Source organism: Citrus sinensis, chromosome 2 (assembly GCF_022201045.2).
Source record: "Citrus sinensis cultivar Valencia sweet orange chromosome 2, DVS_A1.0, whole genome shotgun sequence".
Classification (NCBI taxonomy): Eukaryota; Viridiplantae; Streptophyta; class Magnoliopsida; order Sapindales; family Rutaceae; genus Citrus; species Citrus sinensis.
In genome coordinates, this window is record NC_068557.1 from 17,973,249 (window position 1) to 17,996,324 (window position 23,076).

At 36.5% G+C, this 23,076-nt stretch overlaps 2 protein-coding genes across 2 annotated transcripts; both read left to right on the forward strand.

Moving 5' to 3' along the window:
- Positions 1–6,736: 6,736 nt before the first annotated feature.
- Positions 6,737–19,479, forward strand: LOC102625229 (histone-lysine N-methyltransferase ATXR3). The gene is made up of 20 exons (XM_006469675.4): positions 6,737–7,293; positions 7,473–9,963; positions 10,183–10,230; positions 10,329–11,516; positions 11,860–12,230; positions 12,313–12,867; positions 12,985–13,085; positions 13,720–14,779; positions 14,912–14,983; positions 15,476–15,586; positions 15,687–15,787; positions 16,514–16,613; positions 16,703–16,798; positions 17,056–17,223; positions 17,349–17,474; positions 17,623–17,676; positions 18,104–18,351; positions 18,458–18,566; positions 18,661–18,963; positions 19,057–19,479. Exons 2-20 carry the CDS (start codon positions 7,614–7,616, stop codon positions 19,231–19,233), a joined length of 7,338 nt encoding a protein of 2,445 aa, XP_006469738.1. The 5' UTR covers positions 6,737–7,293; positions 7,473–7,613; the 3' UTR covers positions 19,234–19,479.
- A 960-nt stretch (positions 19,480–20,439) lies between these two features.
- LOC102624945 (hypothetical protein) lies at positions 20,440–21,678 on the forward strand. The gene is made up of 3 exons (XM_006469674.4): positions 20,440–20,841; positions 20,929–21,134; positions 21,282–21,678. The coding sequence occupies exons 1-3, from the start codon at positions 20,743–20,745 to the stop codon at positions 21,478–21,480; spliced, it is 504 nt and encodes a 167-aa protein (XP_006469737.1). The 5' UTR covers positions 20,440–20,742; the 3' UTR covers positions 21,481–21,678.
- The last annotated feature ends 1,398 nt before the right edge of the window (positions 21,679–23,076 follow it).

Here is a 23,076-nt window from a genome sequence, read left to right on the forward strand (position 1 = left end):
CCTATAAATAAATTCATCAACAAGAACCAACATAGTTTAACGCCATCTCATTCAAACATGAAAACATCTACAGATTTATAAGTAATGAATAATCCATTCTCAAGTTCTATATTGAACCCTATATTTTTTATGTATGAATGAAGATAAAAGATGACACCATCATTAATGATGGCTCAATAATCAATTTGATGGCAAAATTGCAGCATGCTTCCATAAAATCCTAGTACTTGTCATTGGTATTAGAGATGGGTCCCACACCAATTTAAATAATGACATATCTAATATCAAGTGCTACTGCAAAACTTAAATCAATTAAAATTGAGAAAATACTTGCTAAAAGCATTACTTAGGTCAGGGTTACTGATAGAAATCTCATCTATGCCACGTTCTTTAAGAACTTGAGGAAGGACAAATAATATCAACCTTGAAATAAACTAGTCACATTGCAAATCAAATTTTCTAAAAGTATATATAGTAATACTTGACAGATGACAAGGTCACTAGCATAGATAAGCCAAAATACTTTAAGAAAGAAGATGATATATGAACTCACAATATACTTAACAGATTGGCCATTGTCACATACCAGCTCCCTTGGACGGGCACTACCAACCCCTACATAAGTTGTAAATGAAATTAACCTTGAATTTCTAATTAGCTTAAAAAGGAATCTAGGTATGCTAAGTGATTGACACTAAAAAGTGTACATTTAGTAAGGATAAAATTATTAGTTTTTCACTTATTGTGTCGATTAATGCGTTCATTATTTCTAAATTATTTTAATACTCCCCAAAGATATTTTATGTTAAATTAATTCGTAATTTGTTAATTTTTATTTTATAAATATTTTTTCAGGAATAAAGATGGAATTGGAATTGAAAGCGGAAACAAAGAAGAACTACTGGAACAAAATTAAAGAGATGTAATAATAAATAATCAACAAAATAAAAAAATAAAAAATAAAAATAAAAAAAGAACAAAAGAACAAAAACTTGTCGGTGATGGTCAGGAGGCCATTACGCCTCCTGACCATCACACATTTCAACACACTTATATATTTTAAAATAATAAATAAATAATAAAATAAAGAAAGTTAAAGGCAACTGTTGCCTATAAAAAGGGAGGAGAAATTGAAGAGCGAGGGAAGCTGGAGAGCAAAATTTGAGAGCTGAAGCCGAGACTGAAGATTTTCTTTCTTTCTTTATTTCTTTTCTTTTCTTATTTCCGTTTGTATCAATTTTCTTTGTAATATATTTCAAAAAGTTTATCAAATAAAAAGAGTGTTGTATTTTCTTTCAATATGAGTAGCTAATTTTATTAAGCCAAGGCGAAGGGTGAAGCTCATTGTTTCAAACTATTAATTATTATTATTTTCTCAAATGAGTTTTTTTTAATTCTTTTCTAATTATTTTTATATCATGTTAATCTCACTGGATTTTATGGTATTTTGACATAATATCGACACATTAATATAGTATGGCACATTAGGTACTTTATTCTATATTTATCCACACACATAGAATTAAATGATATAATAATTAATTGGTAAAAGTGAGGTAAAATATAAATGAGAGAGTATTAAAATTATAGTTTGAATACACAGAGTGGATCCTAAACCTTAGCTTATTTTTAAATTGATTTCAAACAATTTCTTTTCCCCACAATTAATATTCTTAGTTTTACTAGATTTAAAACTCCCTCTGGTTCGACCCCGGTCTCATTGGGTTATATTATAATTAGACACTCTTATACTTGAGAGTAATACATTTTTGAGTCGTGTCACTAAGACCTGATGCATGATACCCGACAAAATAGAATATCAATCCATAGTTATTTGCTGTAAAAAAAAACAGAGCACATGGGAAGGACAAGGGCTATAGTTTGAATGATTGTTGCATATCTATTAGACCAAATAAAGCACTAATTTATTATTTGAAGCATACCAAAATGATTATTAATTGGTTTCTGATTTGAAAACCATTGATTGAAAAAATCAAACCTCTAAACTCAAGTCTTTAAATTTACAAATGCTAAATAATCGAAATTGACAAATGATAATATGAGATCTCATCATCAGCTAGGATTCTACTGAATGACACACAACAGTGAGGATCATTCATTCCTAAATGATTCAAATACATTCATAAACACAAAAACAACAGCTAACAACAAAGAGAAGCCCATTACAATTAGAAATCTACCAACCTATGAATTCCCATATTCATTTAGTCGCATCGACCTCTAACAAACTCACATACATAATTCTCTTAGATATTTAATTCTAATGTTTTCACTCCTAAACCAAAAATAATGAGTACATGAAGGTACAAATTCTTTCACCAAAATTGTATACCCATTAAATTGTCCAATTGATCAGATGATTCCTATAGACCTCAAAATCTATCTTCCATTTTCAACTATTATTTTGACTCCATAACATGCCAAATTAATATCATCTGAGTGGCATTTGTGATATCAAAATATTTAAGCAAGATGATGGCTACAAAGTACAAGCAAATGACAATCAGATAATAACAGCATATTTATATAAAACTGAAATCATTTTTTTCTAACAAAATTAAAGTGATGAAAAAAGGATTGAAGCAAAGACAATAATAAGCAACTAACATCTTCTTGTCAAACTAAGTACAAGTGCAGGTGAAAGGCTAAAGTGAGCAAGTTAAAACGGCTTTCTTAAGTTCAGATGACCCATAAAGTAAATTGAAAGCCTGACCTTTAATAGCATTAAGGAAACTTAACTATTACTATGATTTTTTTATAAAATTTCATTTCACTTCGACCTTCTTGATTATGACAAAACAAGTATGCCTCTTCTTTCATCAAGCATGCATGTCTACATCTAAAGTCTCCAAATCTCTATAAAATTCCAATATACTATAATCATTTTAATCTTGAATCCTATGTAAGAGGAAATGTTGTCATAAGCATTCATAAATATAATAGAATACCCAATCAGTTTAATCCAAATGGCATGAGTAAAATTAACTTGCTCTGAGTTAATTAAAGGTCTCATTCCGACTAATAGGTTGTGCATACTTAATGAACACAACTTTCTCAATTTCCAACATACTACAGAAACTCTTCCTGAGGAAGTACCACAGTTAAAGTGAAGCTCGTTATTTTCAAAACTAACAAATAAAATTCCAGATCATGTCATGAACAAGTTTACTAATCTGTCTTTTTCAAGTCTTCCATGAGATTGGTCAAGAGGCTCTGAGCGAGGCTTCAAATTTAGTTTGGGCCTTTTAGCCATTTGACTTGTCCTCTCAGCAACACTTGCACCTATTTTAAATAATTTATGTTTCTGTACAATTGATTTCCAATGTTTAAGGGCTACTGATAGTCAAGTAGTAAAAAAAATGAAAATTATTCATTATATTGCAATTTGAAAACCTAACAATTTAAAAAGAATTACTAATGACACCAAGCAACAACATTCATTTTTTTATGTGGTTCAAATCAAGGAAATAGACATAACTCAAGCTGCTCTTATGTTTTTTAGGGTGGAGCTTGGGAGAGGAAAGATGTTTCCGTTCCTCCAACCTTATATTTCTCTTCAGCTTCCGAATCCCTTTTAACTTGACTTCCTCATGGGGCATCATAGTCAGTCCTCTCATTAACCAGATCAAAACCACTAAATGCATTACTACTATTGTCCTTTAAATATAGCACATGTGTTAGAAGTTGGGTAGGTTTCTTCGAATTCCACATTCCTTAAGACACTTTCTCAAGTGCACTTGCTTGAGAAATCTTTGACAAAGCATCTGGTCTAGAGAGTAAAAATTGCGTGGTTGTTTCTTCAGTGGCTACAGCCTCTTTTCTCACCCCACAAGCACTTGGTTGAAAATTAATTTGCTAATCATTATTATTAGATGGAGTGCAAACCATATTAAAATTCCCTCTTCCACTCTCAGTGGAGAAGGGCTAGTATATCTTGGTTTATTGGTGATAAAGTGCGGACACTTACATCTTAGTTATACCTTCAACGATGACACATTCTCAGGCTTAATATCTTGGTTTATTGGTGATAAAGTTTAGACACTTACATCGCTAATACTTTGGTGTGGAGCAAATCCATCACTTAATGGCTTGTGTTCCTCCCCATCAAAGTTTCGACCAATCAGTGTAGGGCAAGCAAGAAATGATGTTTTTTGAGTGAGATTACCAACGACACTAAATGATTTGGGTCTTGGTTGGAAATCATACCTCCCCAAATTGTTCCCGAGCTTGCTGACATGTTATGGTCAAATCAAACCTCAAAAAAATGAAAAAAGCATTAAAATAAAGTTACCGAAGCTAATTTAAGGTTGACATAAATGCAAAGAAGCAAAACAAATTATGCTTTCAAGTTTCAACCACAGATTCGTAAAGTATCTATTGAGTACGAGAAATATAACGAAACTAACTTCAAGCATATGATTATATTTATAACCTAAACTTAGATTGAATAAAGAAACACAAGACAGTTGTAACAAAGACGGACAAAAAAACGAATCACATACAGATAGCTAAAGGCAATTTAAGTTCATATTAAGCATCCAGTCCAACAAAATAACATTTTTCAAGTAATCAAATACATCATCAACAACAAACCAATATAAAATTGATTCAAAATAATATTTGGACATACTCTCTAAGAGCAAAAGGCTAGGCTAGATTAGAAGGATTTGAGTTGCCATTAAAGTCCTTCAACAACATAGCTGATAAAGCTTTCTTCTTCGACATTTTCTTTTCTTGTTCTCTCTCTTTCTGTGTGTGTGTGTGTGTGTGTGTGTGTGTGTGTGTGTGTGTGTGTGTGTGTGTGTGTGTGTGTGTGTGTGTGTGTGTGTGTGTGTGTGTGTGTGTGTGTGTGTGTGTGTGTGTGTGTAAAGCTTTGCTCAGTAGAGCAAGGGATGGAGGGGGAGAGAGAGATATGGGAATCCTTTTCTATAGGGAAGTTTGGTGAAGCACGAAAACGACGCCATTAGATAGACACAGAGTTGCACATGCTCAGACAAGCATTTTATCAATTGAGTTTTCTATGGTTTAATTTTCAATGATGCTCATTTTTATTCAATTTCATACAAGGCATGTACGATGTATGTACATTCCACACGCGGTTAGAGATAGTGGACACAATACTCAATTATGAATTTTGTTAACGGTTCCTTAAAAGGAGGGAATTCTCTGTATTGTTTTTTATTGGGAAGTGATGCGACTCTCTTGTGAGTGTGCATGACTACAAAGGAGTTAGTTGAGACTCTATAGTCTTGTTACCTCTATCTCACACTTGTTTACGAATGGGGGATCCTTTTGATAAAAAGGGTATAACCAATGGTATTGCAAATAAGGGTCGATACTTATTTTATGTTGCTGATTGAACATGTGAATTTCAACTTTGTAAGTAGTTTTAATTGACTAACTAATTAAGTTCGAATTTAAAAGAGACAAAGACGAACAAATTAATGTAAGTTATACCTACTTTCCTTTTTTAAAAAAATAAAAATAAAAAGATAAATTAAAAAAATACTTATTTTATGTTAACGATTTATATAATTCACCACAGGGTACTAGCTAACCTACATGAATAGTCCTATACAGTCACTTTATTTTAATTTTTATTGTCACACTTGTGTTGTGTGACTAACAATTTTCATTTAATTGTTGATAAAGGAATGTATGGTTTTAATTTATAAAAATACAACAGGACCGAATACAAGTTAATTGATCAAATGAAACATCAATTAATATAAAGATACCGATCATCTAAATCTAATGTTACAATGTCCATGCTTCATCAATGTAAACATGTTACTGTCACTAACTCACTGGATGCACGAAGATCGAAAATCCTAGCCACCATAGGAATTCGTTTGGAACTTGTTTACATGTAGATATATTAATACAATTTGCATGCTGAATCCCAAATGAAGAATAAAGGATTTTGGGGACGCTACTTTCCCCTCCCTCAGTCCCTCTTCCTAAAACTAGAGCGCCAAAATATTCCTATTTTACCATAATCTCCCTGCCTCTTTTCATAACCTCAGCAACAAACCGCAGCCACTCGAAATGACAAAAACGCCCTCCTCACAGTGTATTTTACTCTCATCGATGGGTTCATTGTATATATTTTATATTCTCTACAAAACGAGAAGGAATTTACAAAGGCACATGAACGAGAAAATATACCCGGAGATCTGGGGTTTCGGGCTTCAGCTGCAGAGATCGTGAGTCAACTGGGCTAATAACACGAAGAACTGGGGTTTTTCTGGTGCCGGTTGCCCGATTCATGACTCAATTCATCTCGGCAAAATTTTGGGGGTGGTTTTGATAACATCTAGGGTTAGTCTTATCCTTGTTTCCAAACAAGTCTCAATTGGGTTTGAGCTGGAACCATCAAGTCTATGAAATATCTGAGTACTCCAGGTCCTTCATCAACCGTCCGGGGAATTTTACAGTATTTTGCTTATTTGCTTCGTAAATTTCCACACAGTTTTTTTTTTCTCTTTCCTCATACATTTTTTACTTAAAATAATTTGTTAAATCTGAATAAATATTATGAGCTTCAAACATTTAATAGAGGTGTTATTAATATAAAACCCAAAATTTTATAGATGCTCTGGTTTGAATTAAATAAAATAAAAAAGTAAATGAAATTCTCTCAATTTCTTTTTAAAAGTTTATCTCCATTTCAATTCTGTGAATTAATATCACTCTATTATTATCTTTTTAATTTGCATAAAATTGTAAAAAAAAAATAGAAATTTAAAAATTTATTCGTAAAAAGGATGTCTCTCTTTGTTAAATGATATTAACCGACAATGATTAGATAAGTCTTGGAAGTATACAATCGGAGATCCATTCGCAGCGCAAATCGTATACGTTATGTACGTTTCCACTTTCGTTCTACGGTATGAGGGTATTTTCGTACTTTCGTCCTAATTAATCTCTTTGTCAATGAAAACAATAAAGGAGCAGAGATCTTTAATTAAGAAAACAGAAAATTTAAAAAAAATAAAAAATAAAAATAAAAACACGCACGAAGGTTTCGTCTTTCAGACCAAGAACAAGAAGGCACAACGCGAGCGCGAGGAGAACACAACACAGATATTTTAGCAGGGAAAAGAAGAAAGAGAGAACGCGAATGATTTACAATTGAAAGATATTTCATTATCTCGAGCTCTTGCTTTCTCGCGATCTAACGAGACGAGAAAGTCCTCCTTAATAAATTTTCCTAGTAACGCAGAAAATATATCTTCGCCGATCTGTTTATTCAGCTCGTGGATTTTTCCGGTAATTTTTTCTCTGTTTCCTTCTTCGTCTCTCCATCTGAATTCAGTCACTTTTTTCCCTTCACATTTGTTCTTAAATCCAAACCCTAGGATTTCTACTTCTCAGTTCGTTCAATTTTGACCTATTTTTTATTGTTTCTGCTAACATAACCCTACATTTGGTTGTTTTTTTTAAATTAGGGTTTCGGAATTGGACGTCGCGGTAAAGAGAATTGAATTGAATTGGTTTGCAGTGATGAGCATCGACAGCCCCTGGAGAGGAGAGAGCTAGGGTTTGTAGGTGCTTTCGTTTTATTAAAAACGTGGAAAGTGGAGAATTCCATGGGCGATGGAGGTGTGGCTTGCATGCCTTTGCAACAGCAGCAGCAGCACAATAGTATCATGGAGAGGTTCCCAATTTCTGATAAAACAACAATTTGTGTAGGCAACAGTAGCAACAACAGTAACAAGACTAATAACAACAGCATCAGTAATAACAATGATAACAAGACTAACAACGACAGCAGCAACAACAATGGCGGCAGCAGCAGCAAAAACAATGAGACAAATAAAAGCAATGTGAAGAAGAATGGGGTCAGCACAAAGACAGTTAGAAAGAAGATAGTGAAGATAAAGAAAGTTATTGCTGTGAAGAAAAAGGAGGTGCAGAAGAATAGTGGCAGCAGTAAAAGTAACAACAATGGTGAAAATATTGACAATAAAAATGTTGAAAATGGTGGAGTAGTGGGGGAAGTTGTTACTGTTGATAAAGATAATTTAAAGAATGAGGAAGTTGAGGAGGGTGAATTAGGGACGCTGAAGTGGGAAAATGGTGAGTTTGTGCAACCAGAGAAATCTCAACCACAGTCTCAGTTGCAGTCCCAGTCAAAGCAAATTGAGAAGGGAGAAATTGTTGTTTTCTCTTCTAAATGCCGTAGAGGAGAGACTGAAAAGGGAGAATCTGGGTTGTGGAGAGGAAACAAAGATGATATCGAGAAAGGAGAGTTCATTCCTGATAGGTGGCATAAAGAAGTAGTTAAAGATGAGTATGGTTACAGCAAGTCACGCAGATATGATTATAAACTTGAACGTACTCCGCCGTCGGGTAAGTACTCAGGTGAGGATTTATATAGAAGGAAGGAGTTCGATAGAAGTGGTAGTCAGCATAGTAAGAGTTCATCCAGGTGGGAGAGTGGTCAAGAGAGGAATGTAAGGATCAGTTCTAAGATTGTGGATGATGAAGGATTGTACAAAGGTGAACACAACAACGGGAAGAACCATGGAAGAGAGTACTTTCATGGCAATAGGTTTAAGCGGCATGGTACTGATTCAGACAGTGGTGACCGTAAGTATTATGGGGATTATGGGGATTTTGCGGGTTTGAAAAGTAGAAGGCTCTCTGATGATTATAACTCTCGTTCTGTTCATTCGGAGCACTATTCACGTCACTCAGTAGAGAAGTTTCACAGAAATTCTTCATCGTCGAGAATATCTTCGTTAGACAAATATTCTTCCAGGCATCATGAACCTTCTTTATCTTCCAGAGTGATTTATGACAGGCATGGGCGTAGCCCGAGCCATTCTGATCGGTCTCCACATGACAGGGGCAGATATTATGATCACCGGGATAGAAGTCCAAGTCGTCATGACAGATCCCCATACACCCGTGATAGATCCCCTTATACTTTTGATAGGTCCCCATATTCTCGAGAAAGATCCCCGTATAATCGGGATAGATCCCCTTATGCACGAGAGAAATCTCCATATGATAGGAGCCGCCACTATGATCATAGAAACCGAAGTCCCTTTAGTGCAGAGCGGTCCCCACAAGATCGAGCTCGATTCCATGATTGCAGTGATCGAACTCCAAACTATTTGGAGCGGTCCCCACTTCATCGGAGCAGGCCTAATAATCACCGAGAAGCAAGTAGCAAAACTGGAGCTAGTGAAAAACGTAATGCTCGGTATGATAGTAAAGGGCATGAGGATAAGTTGGGCCCAAAGGATAGTAATGCACGATGCTCACGTTCTTCAGCAAAAGAATCCCAGGATAAAAGCAATTTGCAGGATTTGAATGTTTCTGATGAGAAAACTGCCAACTGTGAGTCTCATAAAGAAGAGCAGCCTCAGAGTTCAAGTGTAGATTGCAAGGAACCACCACAGGTCGATGGACCTCCTCTTGAAGAGCTTGTTTCTATGGAGGAAGACATGGATATATGTGACACGCCGCCTCACGTCCCTGCAGTGACTGATTCATCTATAGGGAAATGGTTTTACCTTGATCATTGTGGCATGGAATGCGGGCCTTCAAGATTATGTGATCTGAAGACACTAGTGGAAGAAGGCGTTCTTGTGTCGGATCACTTTATCAAGCACTTAGATAGTAACCGTTGGGAAACCGTTGAAAATGCAGTTTCACCATTGGTCACAGTGAATTTTCCATCTATTACATCTGATAGTGTGACACAACTAGTCAGCCCTCCAGAAGCTTCTGGTAATCTACTGGCAGATACTGGAGATACTGCACAATCTACTGGTGAGGAATTTCCAGTTACTTTGCAGTCTCAGTGCTGCCCTGATGGCAGTGCAGCTGCACCTGAATCTTGTGAAGATCTTCACATTGATGTGCGGGTTGGAGCTCTATTGGATGGTTTCACCGTTATCCCCGGCAAGGAAATTGAAACTCTTGGAGGTATAAAGTTATTTACTGTTTTACTTCACCTTTCTTTTAGAGTAATTAAACTTTGCTTTTCTAATTATGGTTAGAATTTCAGTATAATGTTTTCTACTGTTTTATTTCACCTTTTGTTTAGAGTTATTAAACTTAATTCTTCTAACTACAGTTAGAATTTCATTTCTTGATTTGATGTCTTTTTTATTCCCCTGTTTCTGAAATTTCACGATCTTGCAGAAATCTTGCAAACAACTTTTGAACGTGTGGATTGGCAAAACAATGGAGGTACATATTCATAGTTGAAGCCTTGTTGTTCAAGTTTTGTAAATTATATTGAATGGTTTGTAAATCGTAAATTGTACTTACCTCAAGGATACCTACAGGGCCCACTTGGCATGGAGCTTGTGTTGGGGAACAAAAACCGGGTGATCAGAAAGTTGACGAGTTATATATTTCTGACACCAAGATGAAAGAAGCTGCAGAATTGAAGTCAGGCGACAAGGACCATTGGGTTGTCTGTTTTGATTCTGATGAATGGTTTTCTGGTCGATGGTCGTGCAAAGGTGGGGACTGGAAAAGGAATGATGAAGCAGCCCAAGATAGATGTTCTAGAAAGAAACAAGTTCTAAATGATGGTTTCCCTCTGTGTCAGATGCCAAAATCTGGGTACGAAGACCCTCGATGGAATCAAAAGGATGATTTGTATTATCCTTCTCACAGCAGAAGGCTCGATCTTCCTCCTTGGGCATATGCCTGCCCAGATGAAAGGAATGATGGCAGTGGTGGTAGCAGATCAACTCAGAGTAAACTTGCTACAGTAAGGGGAGTGAAGGGAACCATGCTTCCAGTTGTCAGGATAAATGCTTGTGTGGTTAATGACCATGGTTCATTTGTTTCTGAGCCTCGTTCAAAAGTTCGAGCAAAAGAGAGGCATTCTTCGAGGTCTGCTCGTTCATACTCTTCAGCTAATGATGTCAGGAGATCATCAGCAGAAAGTGATTCACATTCAAAAGCTAGAAATAATCAGGACTCACAGGGCTCTTGGAAGAGCATTGCATGCATTAACACACCAAAAGATCGTCTTTGCACTGTTGATGACTTGCAACTGCAACTGGGTGAGTGGTACTACCTTGATGGTGCTGGGCATGAACGAGGGCCCAGCTCATTTTCAGAGCTACAGGTCTTGGTGGATCAAGGTTGTATTCAAAAGCATACCAGTGTTTTCCGGAAATTTGATAAAGTTTGGGTACCACTTACCTTTGCTACAGAGACTTCTGCATCCACTGTCAGGAATCACGGGGAGAAGATTATGCCATCTGGTGATTCTTCAGGACTTCCTCCTACACAATCTCAGGATGCTGTCCTTGGTGAAAGCAATAATAATGTGAATTCCAATGCTTTTCACACCATGCATCCACAGTTCATTGGTTATACCCGTGGGAAACTACATGAATTGGTAATGAAATCGTACAAGAACCGAGAGTTTGCTGCTGCTATAAATGAGGTTTTAGATCCATGGATCAATGCTAAACAGCCAAAGAAAGAGACAGAGCATGTGTATCGGAAATCAGGTACAAAATATGTCGCTTATATGTTTTTGTTGGCATCTTTCTCTTTCTCCTATTAGTTGCATGATACAGGCTTGTAGAATTTTCTTCCCTCCTAATGTCACATTGGTGCATACTAAGTTATATATCTTAGCTTTTAGGTTTTACTTATAAAATGTACAGTAAAGCTTAGTTTCCATTTAGCTATCTATGCCATAAATACTGGTATGCGTAGGCAATCGTGCCTTTTTCCACGGTTTCAACCCATATGCTTCTTGATTGCTCTCCTGTATATTTATGTCTGAGTGCATCTTTCTAATCTGAGGCCTTTTTCTTTTGTTGTTGGGTGGGGATTCTGTAAATTCAGAGGGGGACACACGTGCTGGCAAAAGAGCTCGGTTGCTGGTTAGGGAAAGTGATGGTGATGATGAAACGGAAGAAGAACTACAGACAATTCAAGATGAGTCCACCTTTGAGGATTTATGTGGGGATGCTTCTTTTCCTGGAGAAGAGAGCGCAAGTTCTGCAATTGAGTCTGGAGGCTGGGGCTTATTGGACGGTCATACGCTGGCACATGTTTTCCACTTTTTGAGATCTGACATGAAATCCCTTGCCTTTGCTTCTTTGACTTGTAGACATTGGAGAGCTGCTGTCAGGTTTTATAAGGGCATTTCAAGACAAGTTGACTTGTCATCTGTAGGTCCTAACTGCACTGATTCACTAATCAGGAAGACCTTGGTAAGTTTGGTACATGTTTGTTGTAAACACCATCGCAAATGTTTTGCATTACGCGAGTTTTAACTTGATCTTCTGCTTGCAGAATGCTTTCGACAAAGAAAAGTTAAATTCTATTCTTCTTGTTGGTTGCACAAATATTACTTCTGGGATGCTGGAAGAGATTCTTCAGTCATTTCCCCATTTATCTTCTATAGATATTAGAGGCTGTGGCCAGTTTGGGGAGTTGGCCCTCAAATTTCCAAATATTAATTGGGTCAAGAGCCAAAAATCACGCGGTGCCAAGTTCAATGATTCACGTTCCAAAATAAGGAGTCTGAAACAGATTACAGAGAAGTCTTCATCAGCTCCTAAATCTAAGGGACTTGGTGATGATATGGATGATTTTGGTGATCTGAAGGATTATTTTGAAAGTGTAGATAAGAGAGACTCAGCAAACCAATCATTCCGCAGAAGTTTATACCAACGCTCAAAAGTTTTTGATGCTAGAAAGTCCTCTTCCATTTTATCTAGGGATGCTCGTATGAGGCGATGGTCCATTAAGAAATCTGAAAATGGATACAAGAGAATGGAGGAATTCCTTGCTTCAAGTCTGAAGGAAATCATGAGGGTGAATACCTTTGAATTTTTTGTTCCCAAGGTAGTCATTTTTTTCAGCATCTAGCTATCATCAGTAGTATTTAAAAAAAAAAAAAAAATCTGTAGTGTTTACATATGGAAATAAGTCTTCATTCCATATTATTCTTTTGTTTATCAGGTTGCAGAAATTGAGGGAAGAATGAAAAAGGGATATTACATCAGCCATGGGTTGGGCTCTGTCAAGGATGATATCAGTCGGATGTGCAGGGATGCAATAAAGTAAGTTTCAGTAGTTTTTTGTATCCTGCTTCTTGTGTTTTTGTTAAAGATATACCAAATCATCAGGACTTTAGATCAATTCAATCCATGTAGCTTTTGCTGACAATGAGATAGCTGCTCATAAGGTTGGACTGCAATTTTGTCATCTGTTGCACCTACTTCAATATAATATTGTAAAGTCAAAGGGAGTTAAGATGCTATTGGTTGAGAAGGATTTTGTTCCAGTTAAGCCTGAACTTGAAACATTGAGTCTGGGATTTATCATCCTTTAGCTTCTGTGGATTTTATTCTGCTGCCTGTCATTTTGTTCTCTGTTTGAAGTTTAGAACTCAATTTCCCTTTTTTTAAGGTTCATGTATGGGGAATTAGAACCCTTGACTTGCTTCCATTCCACTGCAAGAGGCCTAGCCAGTTGATTTGTCCCCTTGTGGACTGACATTATTGCATTCTTATATACCTTGTTCTATCAAATTTATTTTATTGTCTGTAACTATTATATTTTATCTCTTTCTACTTTGCTGCATATTCCTCACCCCTTTCTTTTATGTGTTTGTTATCAATAGTGCATCCGTATGCTGCTGCTGAATTCTCTTCTTTTGATTTTTTATTTGCCTGTATCATTCTGTGGGTGCAGAGCAAAGAATCGCGGTAGTGCTGGGGACATGAATCGCATTACAACATTATTTATCCAGCTTGCTACACGATTGGAACAGGGTGCTAAGTCTTCTTATTATGAAAGAGAAGAGATGATGAAAAGTTGGAAAGACGAATCTCCTGCTGGGTTATATTCTGCTACCTCAAAATATAAGAAGAAGCTCAGTAAAATGGTATCTGAAAGGAAGTACATGAATAGGAGTAATGGCACTTCTCTTGCAAATGGCGATTTTGATTATGGAGAATATGCATCTGATCGAGAAATCAGAAAGCGTTTGTCCAAGTTGAACCGAAAATCACTAGACTCAGGAAGTGAAACATCTGACGACCTTGATGGATCTTCTGAAGATGGCAAAAGTGACAGTGAAAGTACAGTGTCCGATACAGACAGTGACATGGATTTCAGGTCAGATGGTCGAGCTCGAGAGTCCAGAGGAGCTGGAGATTTTACAACAGATGAAGGTTTAGATTTTAGTGATGACCGTGAATGGGGTGCTCGGATGACAAAAGCTAGCCTGGTTCCTCCGGTTACTAGGAAATATGAGATCATTGATCAGTATGTTATAGTTGCAGATGAAGAAGATGTGAGACGGAAGATGAGGGTTTCTTTGCCTGAGGATTATGCTGAGAAGCTCAATGCACAGAAAAATGGAAGTGAGGAGTTAGATATGGAACTTCCTGAAGTCAAGGACTATAAACCTAGAAAACAACTCGGCGACCAAGTGTTTGAGCAAGAAGTATATGGAATTGATCCTTACACTCATAATCTTTTACTGGACTCCATGCCTGATGAGTTGGATTGGAATCTTCTGGAGAAGCATCTGTTCATAGAAGATGTGCTCCTTCGTACCCTTAATAAGCAAGTTAGGCACTTCACAGGCACTGGAAACACTCCGATGATGTATCCTTTGCAGCCTGTGATTGAAGAAATTGAAAAAGAGGCTGTGGATGACTGTGATGTTAGAACAATGAAAATGTGTCGAGGTATCCTGAAGGCCATGGATAGTCGCCCTGATGATAAATATGTTGCTTATCGCAAGGTCCATTACATCATCCATTTATTACCTGGTCTTAATCTTATTTTCACTTGTTTCCTTTAAACATACAGTTTTTTACCATGAGATGCTGATTCTTCACCTTTTTTGTACTGTCCGTTTGAATATATGGAGCAGGGTCTTGGAGTTGTTTGCAACAAAGAAGGTGGTTTTGGAGAAGATGATTTCGTTGTGGAATTTCTGGGAGAGGTATGGTTGGTAATCGGTTCTTGGGTAATTTATGTTACACTGCAGTTTTCATTCTGAATTATCAAGTGTAAATATATGCTTTCTCATAGATAAGTTGAAATTTCAGATTTTGATCTCTGCACTTCACCTTTTTAATGCAAAATTATTTTACAAATCTAAGAAATGGTATCTTCGACAAAAAAACTCTTTGGCCTTTTCTATTCCTTGTTTCTTTTATCATATTTAATATTTTATTTGTTACTATTAGTATTATTTTTTTCGGGGTGTCTTTCCTTTTTTTTTTGTTCCGCCCCCCACCCCCCCGGGGGGGGGATGTTGGGTGGGTTGGGGGGGCTCTTTATTTTAATAAGAGTGTGTCCAATAGCTGTTCAATTTTAAATGCATCTAATATACATTTAGCAATTAGAGGGTAAAATTATGCTGTGTTCTACTATTTATATTCATGAATCTTCTGTCTTTATGATGAATGCTGAAGCTTCTAAATTTTGATAGGTTTATCCTGTTTGGAAATGGTTTGAGAAGCAAGATGGGATTCGATCATTGCAGAAAAACAATGAAGATCCTGCTCCAGAATTTTACAACATTTATCTTGAGAGGCCAAAGGTATTACTTGGACGAAATTTACGCTGTAGACAGTAGATCTTTCATTGTGCTTGTCAACATTTTGTTGAACTTTGCCTGATCAGTTGTCTTGATTTTCCAGGGTGATGCTGATGGATATGATTTAGTTGTTGTTGATGCCATGCACAAAGCAAACTATGCAAGTCGAATATGTCACTCGTGCCGACCTAATTGTGAAGCAAAGTAAGTCCTCTTGTTTCTGGATGAATAAATCATACCCATTCTATATACACAGCACAACTGCATAGTTTTTTAATTTTCCTCGCAAGTTACCATGACATCACTCCCTTAGATTCGAACTGTTTAACTCTTGCTTCCACCGGAAGAGGCCAACTAATTGGGCTATCCTTTGGGCCTTGGAACGCGATATCTGAGTATTTATGAGAAGATTAATGCTATTTTTGCTGACAACTCTTCAAAGTTTGATTTTAAATCTCAGGATTCTGAATCATTCGCTTTGGAGTCTACTGAAATCATGTGAAATATTCCTTTTTTTGACTGTTTGACTTTTTGGAGAAATGGATTGGTGACTCACAATGTAATTATTTTTTATTTAATTTCCCTTTTGTAGATGTACATACTTGCATGTATGCTAGAAATTTCTGTTTTCCGGCTAGTGAATTAAAATCTTGTACATGTATTTAATTTTTTTTTAAAGTATTGGAAATAAAATGTGTTGTCATTCTATATTTTTATCAGTTAAATTTTTTCTTTTGCTCTCTGGGTCTATGCTAAGCCTGGATTATATATTTTTTAGCCATCTGTTTTATTGATATTTGGCTGTTTGAATCCCGATATGTATCTGAAGTCTGTCCATGATCATCAAGTAATTTGTAGCAAATAAGTATTCTCTTGGATCAAGATTCTGGCAATGCTGAATTTGTTATCCACATTTTTTTCCGAATGCAGAGTTACTGCTGTGGATGGTCATTACCAGATTGGAATCTACACAGTACGGGGAATTCATTATGGTGAGGAGATCACATTCGATTACAATTCTGTTACAGAGGTATATCATCTACCTGTCAGGCTAGCTTTCATCGCAGAAAAATTTCTTTATGTTTTAGTATCTGATGTTAACAACTCCTAATATTGCAGAGTAAGGAGGAATATGAAGCTTCTGTCTGTTTATGTGGCAGCCAAGTTTGTCGAGGCAGCTACTTGAATCTGACAGGAGAAGGGGCTTTCGAGAAGGTACAGACTGCTAAGTCATTCCTTTAGCTTTTAAAACCTGGTCTCAATTTTTGTGCTCAATGACTATTAGTCTAACTAGAAACATTAGTGGCTCTGGCTCTGCTCAAGAGCAACATTCTCTCGTGCTTGATTGGAGATGAGTGGTGTACTTTCCTTTGAGCAGATAAAACTCTGCAGCCAATTGATCTGCTGATAGTATTCTGCTTTTAAGTTAGGAGTAAGTTCATTTTTCTTAACTGAAGTGTATTGCCTATCAGGTACTGAAGGAGTTGCATGGATTGCTGGATCGTCATCAACTAATGCTAGAAGCTTGTGAATTAAATTCAGTGTCTGAAGAAGACTACCTTGAGCTGGGGAGGGCAGGTTTAGGCAGTTGTCTGCTTGGCGGGTTGCCGAATTGGGTGGTTGCATATTCAGCTCGTCTGGTGTGTCTGCTGGATTGTTAAATTTTTTTTTTTTTGGATTAAAGTCTTCTGTGTCTCTTTTGTTTTCTTTCGAGGGGTTGTTGATTATTTGACTTACATTTTGACAAAATTCATTTTGGTTGAAGGTGAGGTTCATAAATCTCGAAAGGACAAAACTTCCTGAGGAAATCCTAAGGCATAATTTGGAAGAGAAAAGGAAATATTTTTCAGATATATGTCTTGAGGTTGAGAAGAGTGATGCAGAGGTTCAGGTAATGTTTACACTCTCTATTCCATTCTCGTCTCTTCAACTACCTGTACACCTGTCTGAAGACTCATATTTGAAACCCTCTGTGTGAAGGTATGCTTGTGGTTGCGATATCTGTGTTCTTACTCTCTTTCTCTTTCTGATTGATGCAGGCGGAGGGTGTGTACAACCAGAGGCTGCAGAATTTGGCAGTTACTCTTGACAAGGTGACTCTCTTCACACATTTTGCTAATTTCTATTGGATGTTAAGACAGAGTTTGGTTTGAGTACAACCAATATTTGTTATGATCTCGAGCCATCCTTATTTACTGTTGTTATGGTGATCCTTTGAATTGAGAAGTTTTGGGATAAGAAGTTTTTGGACCTGTTTTGCCCCTATGATCATGAGTTATATTCCAGCTTTTGATGCTATATATTTTTAAACCACTGGGTTATTATTATTTTTTTCATGTTGAGTTTTTGGTTGCATGCTGATCTGTTGGGTATCAATCCATTCTTTCCCAACTGAATGTCTCCATGAGACTGTATATCTGCTGAGCCCCAGATTTTTGGGGCTAAATCTTCGGTCATAAAAATATTGATGTTTTGATTTCATAGGATTTTTAAACGTTTATTCTTGAATGCCCTTTACAGGTTAGGTATGTTATGAGATGCGTGTTTGGTGACCCCAAGAAGGCTCCACCGCCGGTGGAGAGGCTTAGTCCTGAAGAAACTGTTTCTTTCTTGTGGAAAGGAGAGGGTTCACTTGTTGAGGAACTTATTCAGTGCATGGCTCCTCATGTGGAAGAAGATGTGCTAAATGATCTCAAGTCCAAGATTCAGGCTCATGATCCATCAGGTTCTGAGGACATTCAAAGAGAACTTCGTAAATCTTTATTATGGTAAGCAGAATGTACATGATTTATTTTCTACCAAGTGCTATGTTTCAACAGTTTCAACTTTGTTAAGAATGCAATCTTTGTTAATTTTCATTCTATATGTTTGAAGGCTGAGGGATGAGGTCCGAAATCTTCCATGTACATACAAGTGTCGGCATGATGCCGCAGCTGACTTGATCCATATTTATGCTTACACAAAGTGCTTCTTCAGAGTTCAGGCAAGTCTTCTAGTTAGAAATCACCGAAAATGCTTTATCATTCTAATTGGATGTTGCTATTCTATCAATCTAAATCATGTTTTACTCTGTACAGGAATACAAAGCTTTCACTTCACCACCAGTCTATATTAGCCCTCTTGACCTGGGTCCCAAGTACGCTGATAAGTTGGGGGCAGACTTGCAGGTGTATCGGAAGACATATGGTGAAAATTATTGTTTAGGGCAACTGATTTTCTGGCATATCCAGACAAATGCTGACCCAGATTGTACCCTGGCTAGGGCGAGCAGGGGTTGCTTGTCACTACCTGACATTGGTTCCTTTTATGCCAAGGTTCAAAAGCCATCACGACATCGTGTTTATGGCCCAAAGACTCTGAGGTTTATGCTGTCAAGGATGGTGAGTTTTCTAATATATTTTGTGGTTATGGGGTAGTCTTAAAGACTCAGATCTGAAGATTTCTAATCTATCATATTTGAATTACTTGTGCAGGAGAAGCAGCCTCAGAGACCATGGCCGAAGGACCGCATTTGGGCATTCAAAAGTTCTCCCAGAATATTTGGAAGCCCAATGCTAGATTCCAGTTTGACTGGTTGTCCATTGGATAGGGAAATGGTACATTGGCTGAAGCACAGACCTGCAATATTCCAGGCGATGTGGGATAGGTGAAAATTGATGTAGTTAGGGAAGCAATTATAGGGATTATAGGTAACGGTAACAACCCACCCTTTGTAAATGTTTTGGAATGGTTTTTTTCGATATTAGTTCGCAGCTGCCCCAATTTGAATGTGGGAGTTGGTAATCATTCCAAAACATCAGCGCTTGCGCTGGTCACTTCATTCTTGTGTACAGTTTAATCATCTTTGTATTTTTGTAATTCATTGTCTTGTAGTAGAGCATTTTTTTTTTTTTGCATTTTCTCTGTTTCTTTTATTATTTTGTCCCTGATTGAAGGAGGAAAAAAAATGAAAGGAAAACTTAAAAATTGTTTGAAGCCATTTCTGCCCTTTGATCTTACTTTCATCGCACTCAATCAAAGTTTTCAGATTTCTATCCTTGCACTCCATTCTACCTATTATTCCCTGGCTTTCTTTTAATTTTTTCTTTTTATCTTTGAACTTTGACACCTGCCCACAAAGTTGGGGTCTTGAAGAGATGCACGTGGTGCGATGATGATTGCCGGTTAGTTTCAAGGTAAAAAGGAAGAGGGAAGAAGGTTGTCTGGAAGTGATCATGTGATCCAATCTGACAGTTTTGACATGACCACCTTGTTATGGCACTTGCTTTCTTTGCGCAAAGATATCCCAATGCCAAATTGCTAGTGGGTGATTTTAGCTTGAGCGCGAAATTCTGTACCCTATTGCCATTTCTCTCGGGAGGGAGAAAAAAAAAAATCTCGGCAAGGTTAAGGATGAGTTATCTATGCTTTGGGCCCGGATACATAATCTCTTTTTGAGAAAGAGAATAATTGCAAGATTTGAGGCGAAAGAAAACAATTGACATTGTGAACTGCTGGTCTTGTGTCTGTGAGGAAGTGTGAACTAATGTTTGAAATTGGAATACGGATCCACCGAAATCGAGCTTAAAAATTGGTCTTCTTTTCGTTTTCAAACATATATCTTTAGTGGTCCCACACTTGTTCCCTAGACCTAGCCCCTAGCTGACCTCCGTGTACCCCATCATCCATACATCAAGGCCTTGCAAGTTCTTGTATCATCTGTATTCATAGGTTACAGAGACTTTTCCCCAGAAAAAGAATAAAATAAAATCTTTATAATCAATTTAAAAAAAGAAGAAAAATCCTTAATTCATTAAGTAATGTGAAAGCATACACTGCTGTATACTTATTTGTGGAAAGTGAAAATTAGTGATAATGGTAAATTAATCCTCAGTGAAAACCGGGGCACGCTCGTCTATGACCATATGAGCTGGGTTATGCCCTACTTTTCTTGCTATCCCATCAAAGGAATCCCACGATATCGAAGAAAAAGAAGAGAAAGTAGTCACCATTCACCAAAAAGCTAACTAAAGTTTCTCACTACTGTATCGACAAAAGAAGCTTTTACCTACTACATATACTCTTGTTGCCTTGCTTTGCTTTTCTAGTTCTTTCTATCTTCATCCCCTCTTTTATCTTTTGCTGTACATCCGAAAACTTATCACATTATTTCTCAGAAAATGGTTAAAGTTGGAGGAGTTCTTGTTTGTCTCTTGATTATTGCCCTGGATGTTGCTGCTGGAATTCTTGGCTTCCAAGCTGAAGTTGCACAAAACAAGGCATGTGCATGTCAAATAAACTATTACAAATATTTCCAAATATGGTTTCTAATAGTAATATATATTTTTTTTTTGAGATATTCACAGGTTAAGCATTTGAGGCTTTGGATATTTGAGTGTAGAGACCCAAGTCACGATGCTTTTAAGCTAGGGTTAGCTGCAGCAGGACTTTTGGCTTTAGCTCATGTTATTGCTAACTTGCTTGGTGGTTGCATGTGCATTTGTTCTCAAGATGAGCTTTCTAAAGCTTCCCCTAACAGGCAACTATCCTTGGCATGCCTTGTTTTCTCCTGGTATGTGCAACTTAATTTTATACATATGATACTTGTTTTGCAAAATACATATAACCCATGATTTAATTTTTCTATTAATTAAAAGTAGTCTCTAGTTGATTATGAATTTTTGATTCATTTGGGGTGATTATTGATGATGACGATCAGGATCATATTAGCCGTTGGAATGTCAATGCTGGTGATTGGAACATTGTCAAACAACAAATCAAGAGCTTCTTGTGGGTTGACACATCATCATTTTCTGTCGATTGGAGGGATTCTTTGTTTCGTTCATGGCTTGTTTTGTGTTGCATACTATGTTTCTTCTAGTGCTGCTTCTTATGAAGAAGGAAAGTATGGAGCTTGATACCTTTTTTCATAACTTTACTAATCCATCACTTTCTTGCTACATGACCCCAGCTTTCAGCAAAGTGTAAAAATTTAGTTTGATGTGTCATTCTAAACAATTTCCCTCTTTAATTTAATGGCGTGTATGGGACAACTGATATTGCTAATCTTCGTCTTCAAATGAATAATAACTAGTTGTTTAATTATTACACCCCCACTACTTTTTGTCGTGTATTGCTTCTCTATTCTTATCATCAATCATCATCCCATGGTCATATTAATTAGTTACTCATCTGATAATTATCATTTTGTGCGTCTGGAATTAACTAAAACGTGAGGAATGGGATCTCCAAAGCTACCCGCCCTACTAAATAAGTTAAGTTCGCAAGCAAGGGGCATGCCGAGACCTTGAGAAACGAACATAGTTCGCCTCCGGCCGTGTAAAAACATCAAACTCGCGTTAAAACAACCTTTTATCCACCCTGCGGGTTTTAAAGCCAGGGGAGGCCGGGTCATTTAACGGAAATGGAAGGCTTTTCCCCTATTATAGTATAGAAGACCCTAGGGTGTGCATCAACCCATCCAACCTGTGAATCCGACCCAACTGGTGTGATTTTTTACAGGTTGGGTTGGGTTGATAAAATAAACGGGTTGGGTTGATAAAATAAACGAGTTGGGTTAGATTATTAAATTCCCAACCCGCACTATTTACGGGTTGGGTTACATTAAAAAATTTTAACTCAACCCGTCGTGTATATATATATATATATATATATATATATTATATGAATTTTGATATTTTATATAAAAATTAAAAAAATATAAATATAAAAACTTTGAAATGTTGGATTTGTTTTAAGGATTTTAATATTTATATTTTTTTTGTTTATCTAATTTATTTATTTATTTTTGTTCACTATTTAATTAGACTATAACAATAGATTTTTTCAAAAACCAAATCCAATCAACCTAACCCAACCGGTCAACCCGAATGTATATAAAAATTATTATATAAATTTTGATATTTCATATAAAATTAAAAAAAATATAAATATAAAAACTTTGAAATGTTAGATTTATTCTAAAGATTTTAATATTTGTATTTTTTAATTTTTTTATTTATTTATTTATTTATTTATTTTTATTCACTATTTAATTATACTATAAAAATAATTTTTTTTTAAAGTCTAACCCAATCAACCCAACCCGTAAAATTGCAGGTTAGGTCGGGTTGGATTGAGAAATGTAATGGATTGGGTTGGGTTGACAAATTTCAACCCGTTTTACATGCGGATTGGGTCGGGTTGATGCCCAACCCGACCCGTGCCCACCCCTAGAAGGCCCTATGAAAGTGCATGAATTCTTGGGAAAAGAGGGAGTGTATACAAATGATTCCATATTTCCACAAATGATTCGTTGTAGTGATTCATTTCAATAATATCTACTAGAATGTCCGAAGGCCAAGCCGTATTCTTGTAAGGTTCATCATGGGTCACCAATTTATAATATTATAAATTGATAAGAAGTAAGAAATGGAAATTAAATAATATAAAATTTTGATGGTGACATCACAAGCATGATTGGTAAAGTAGATTGCGTGATCAGGTTATCAATC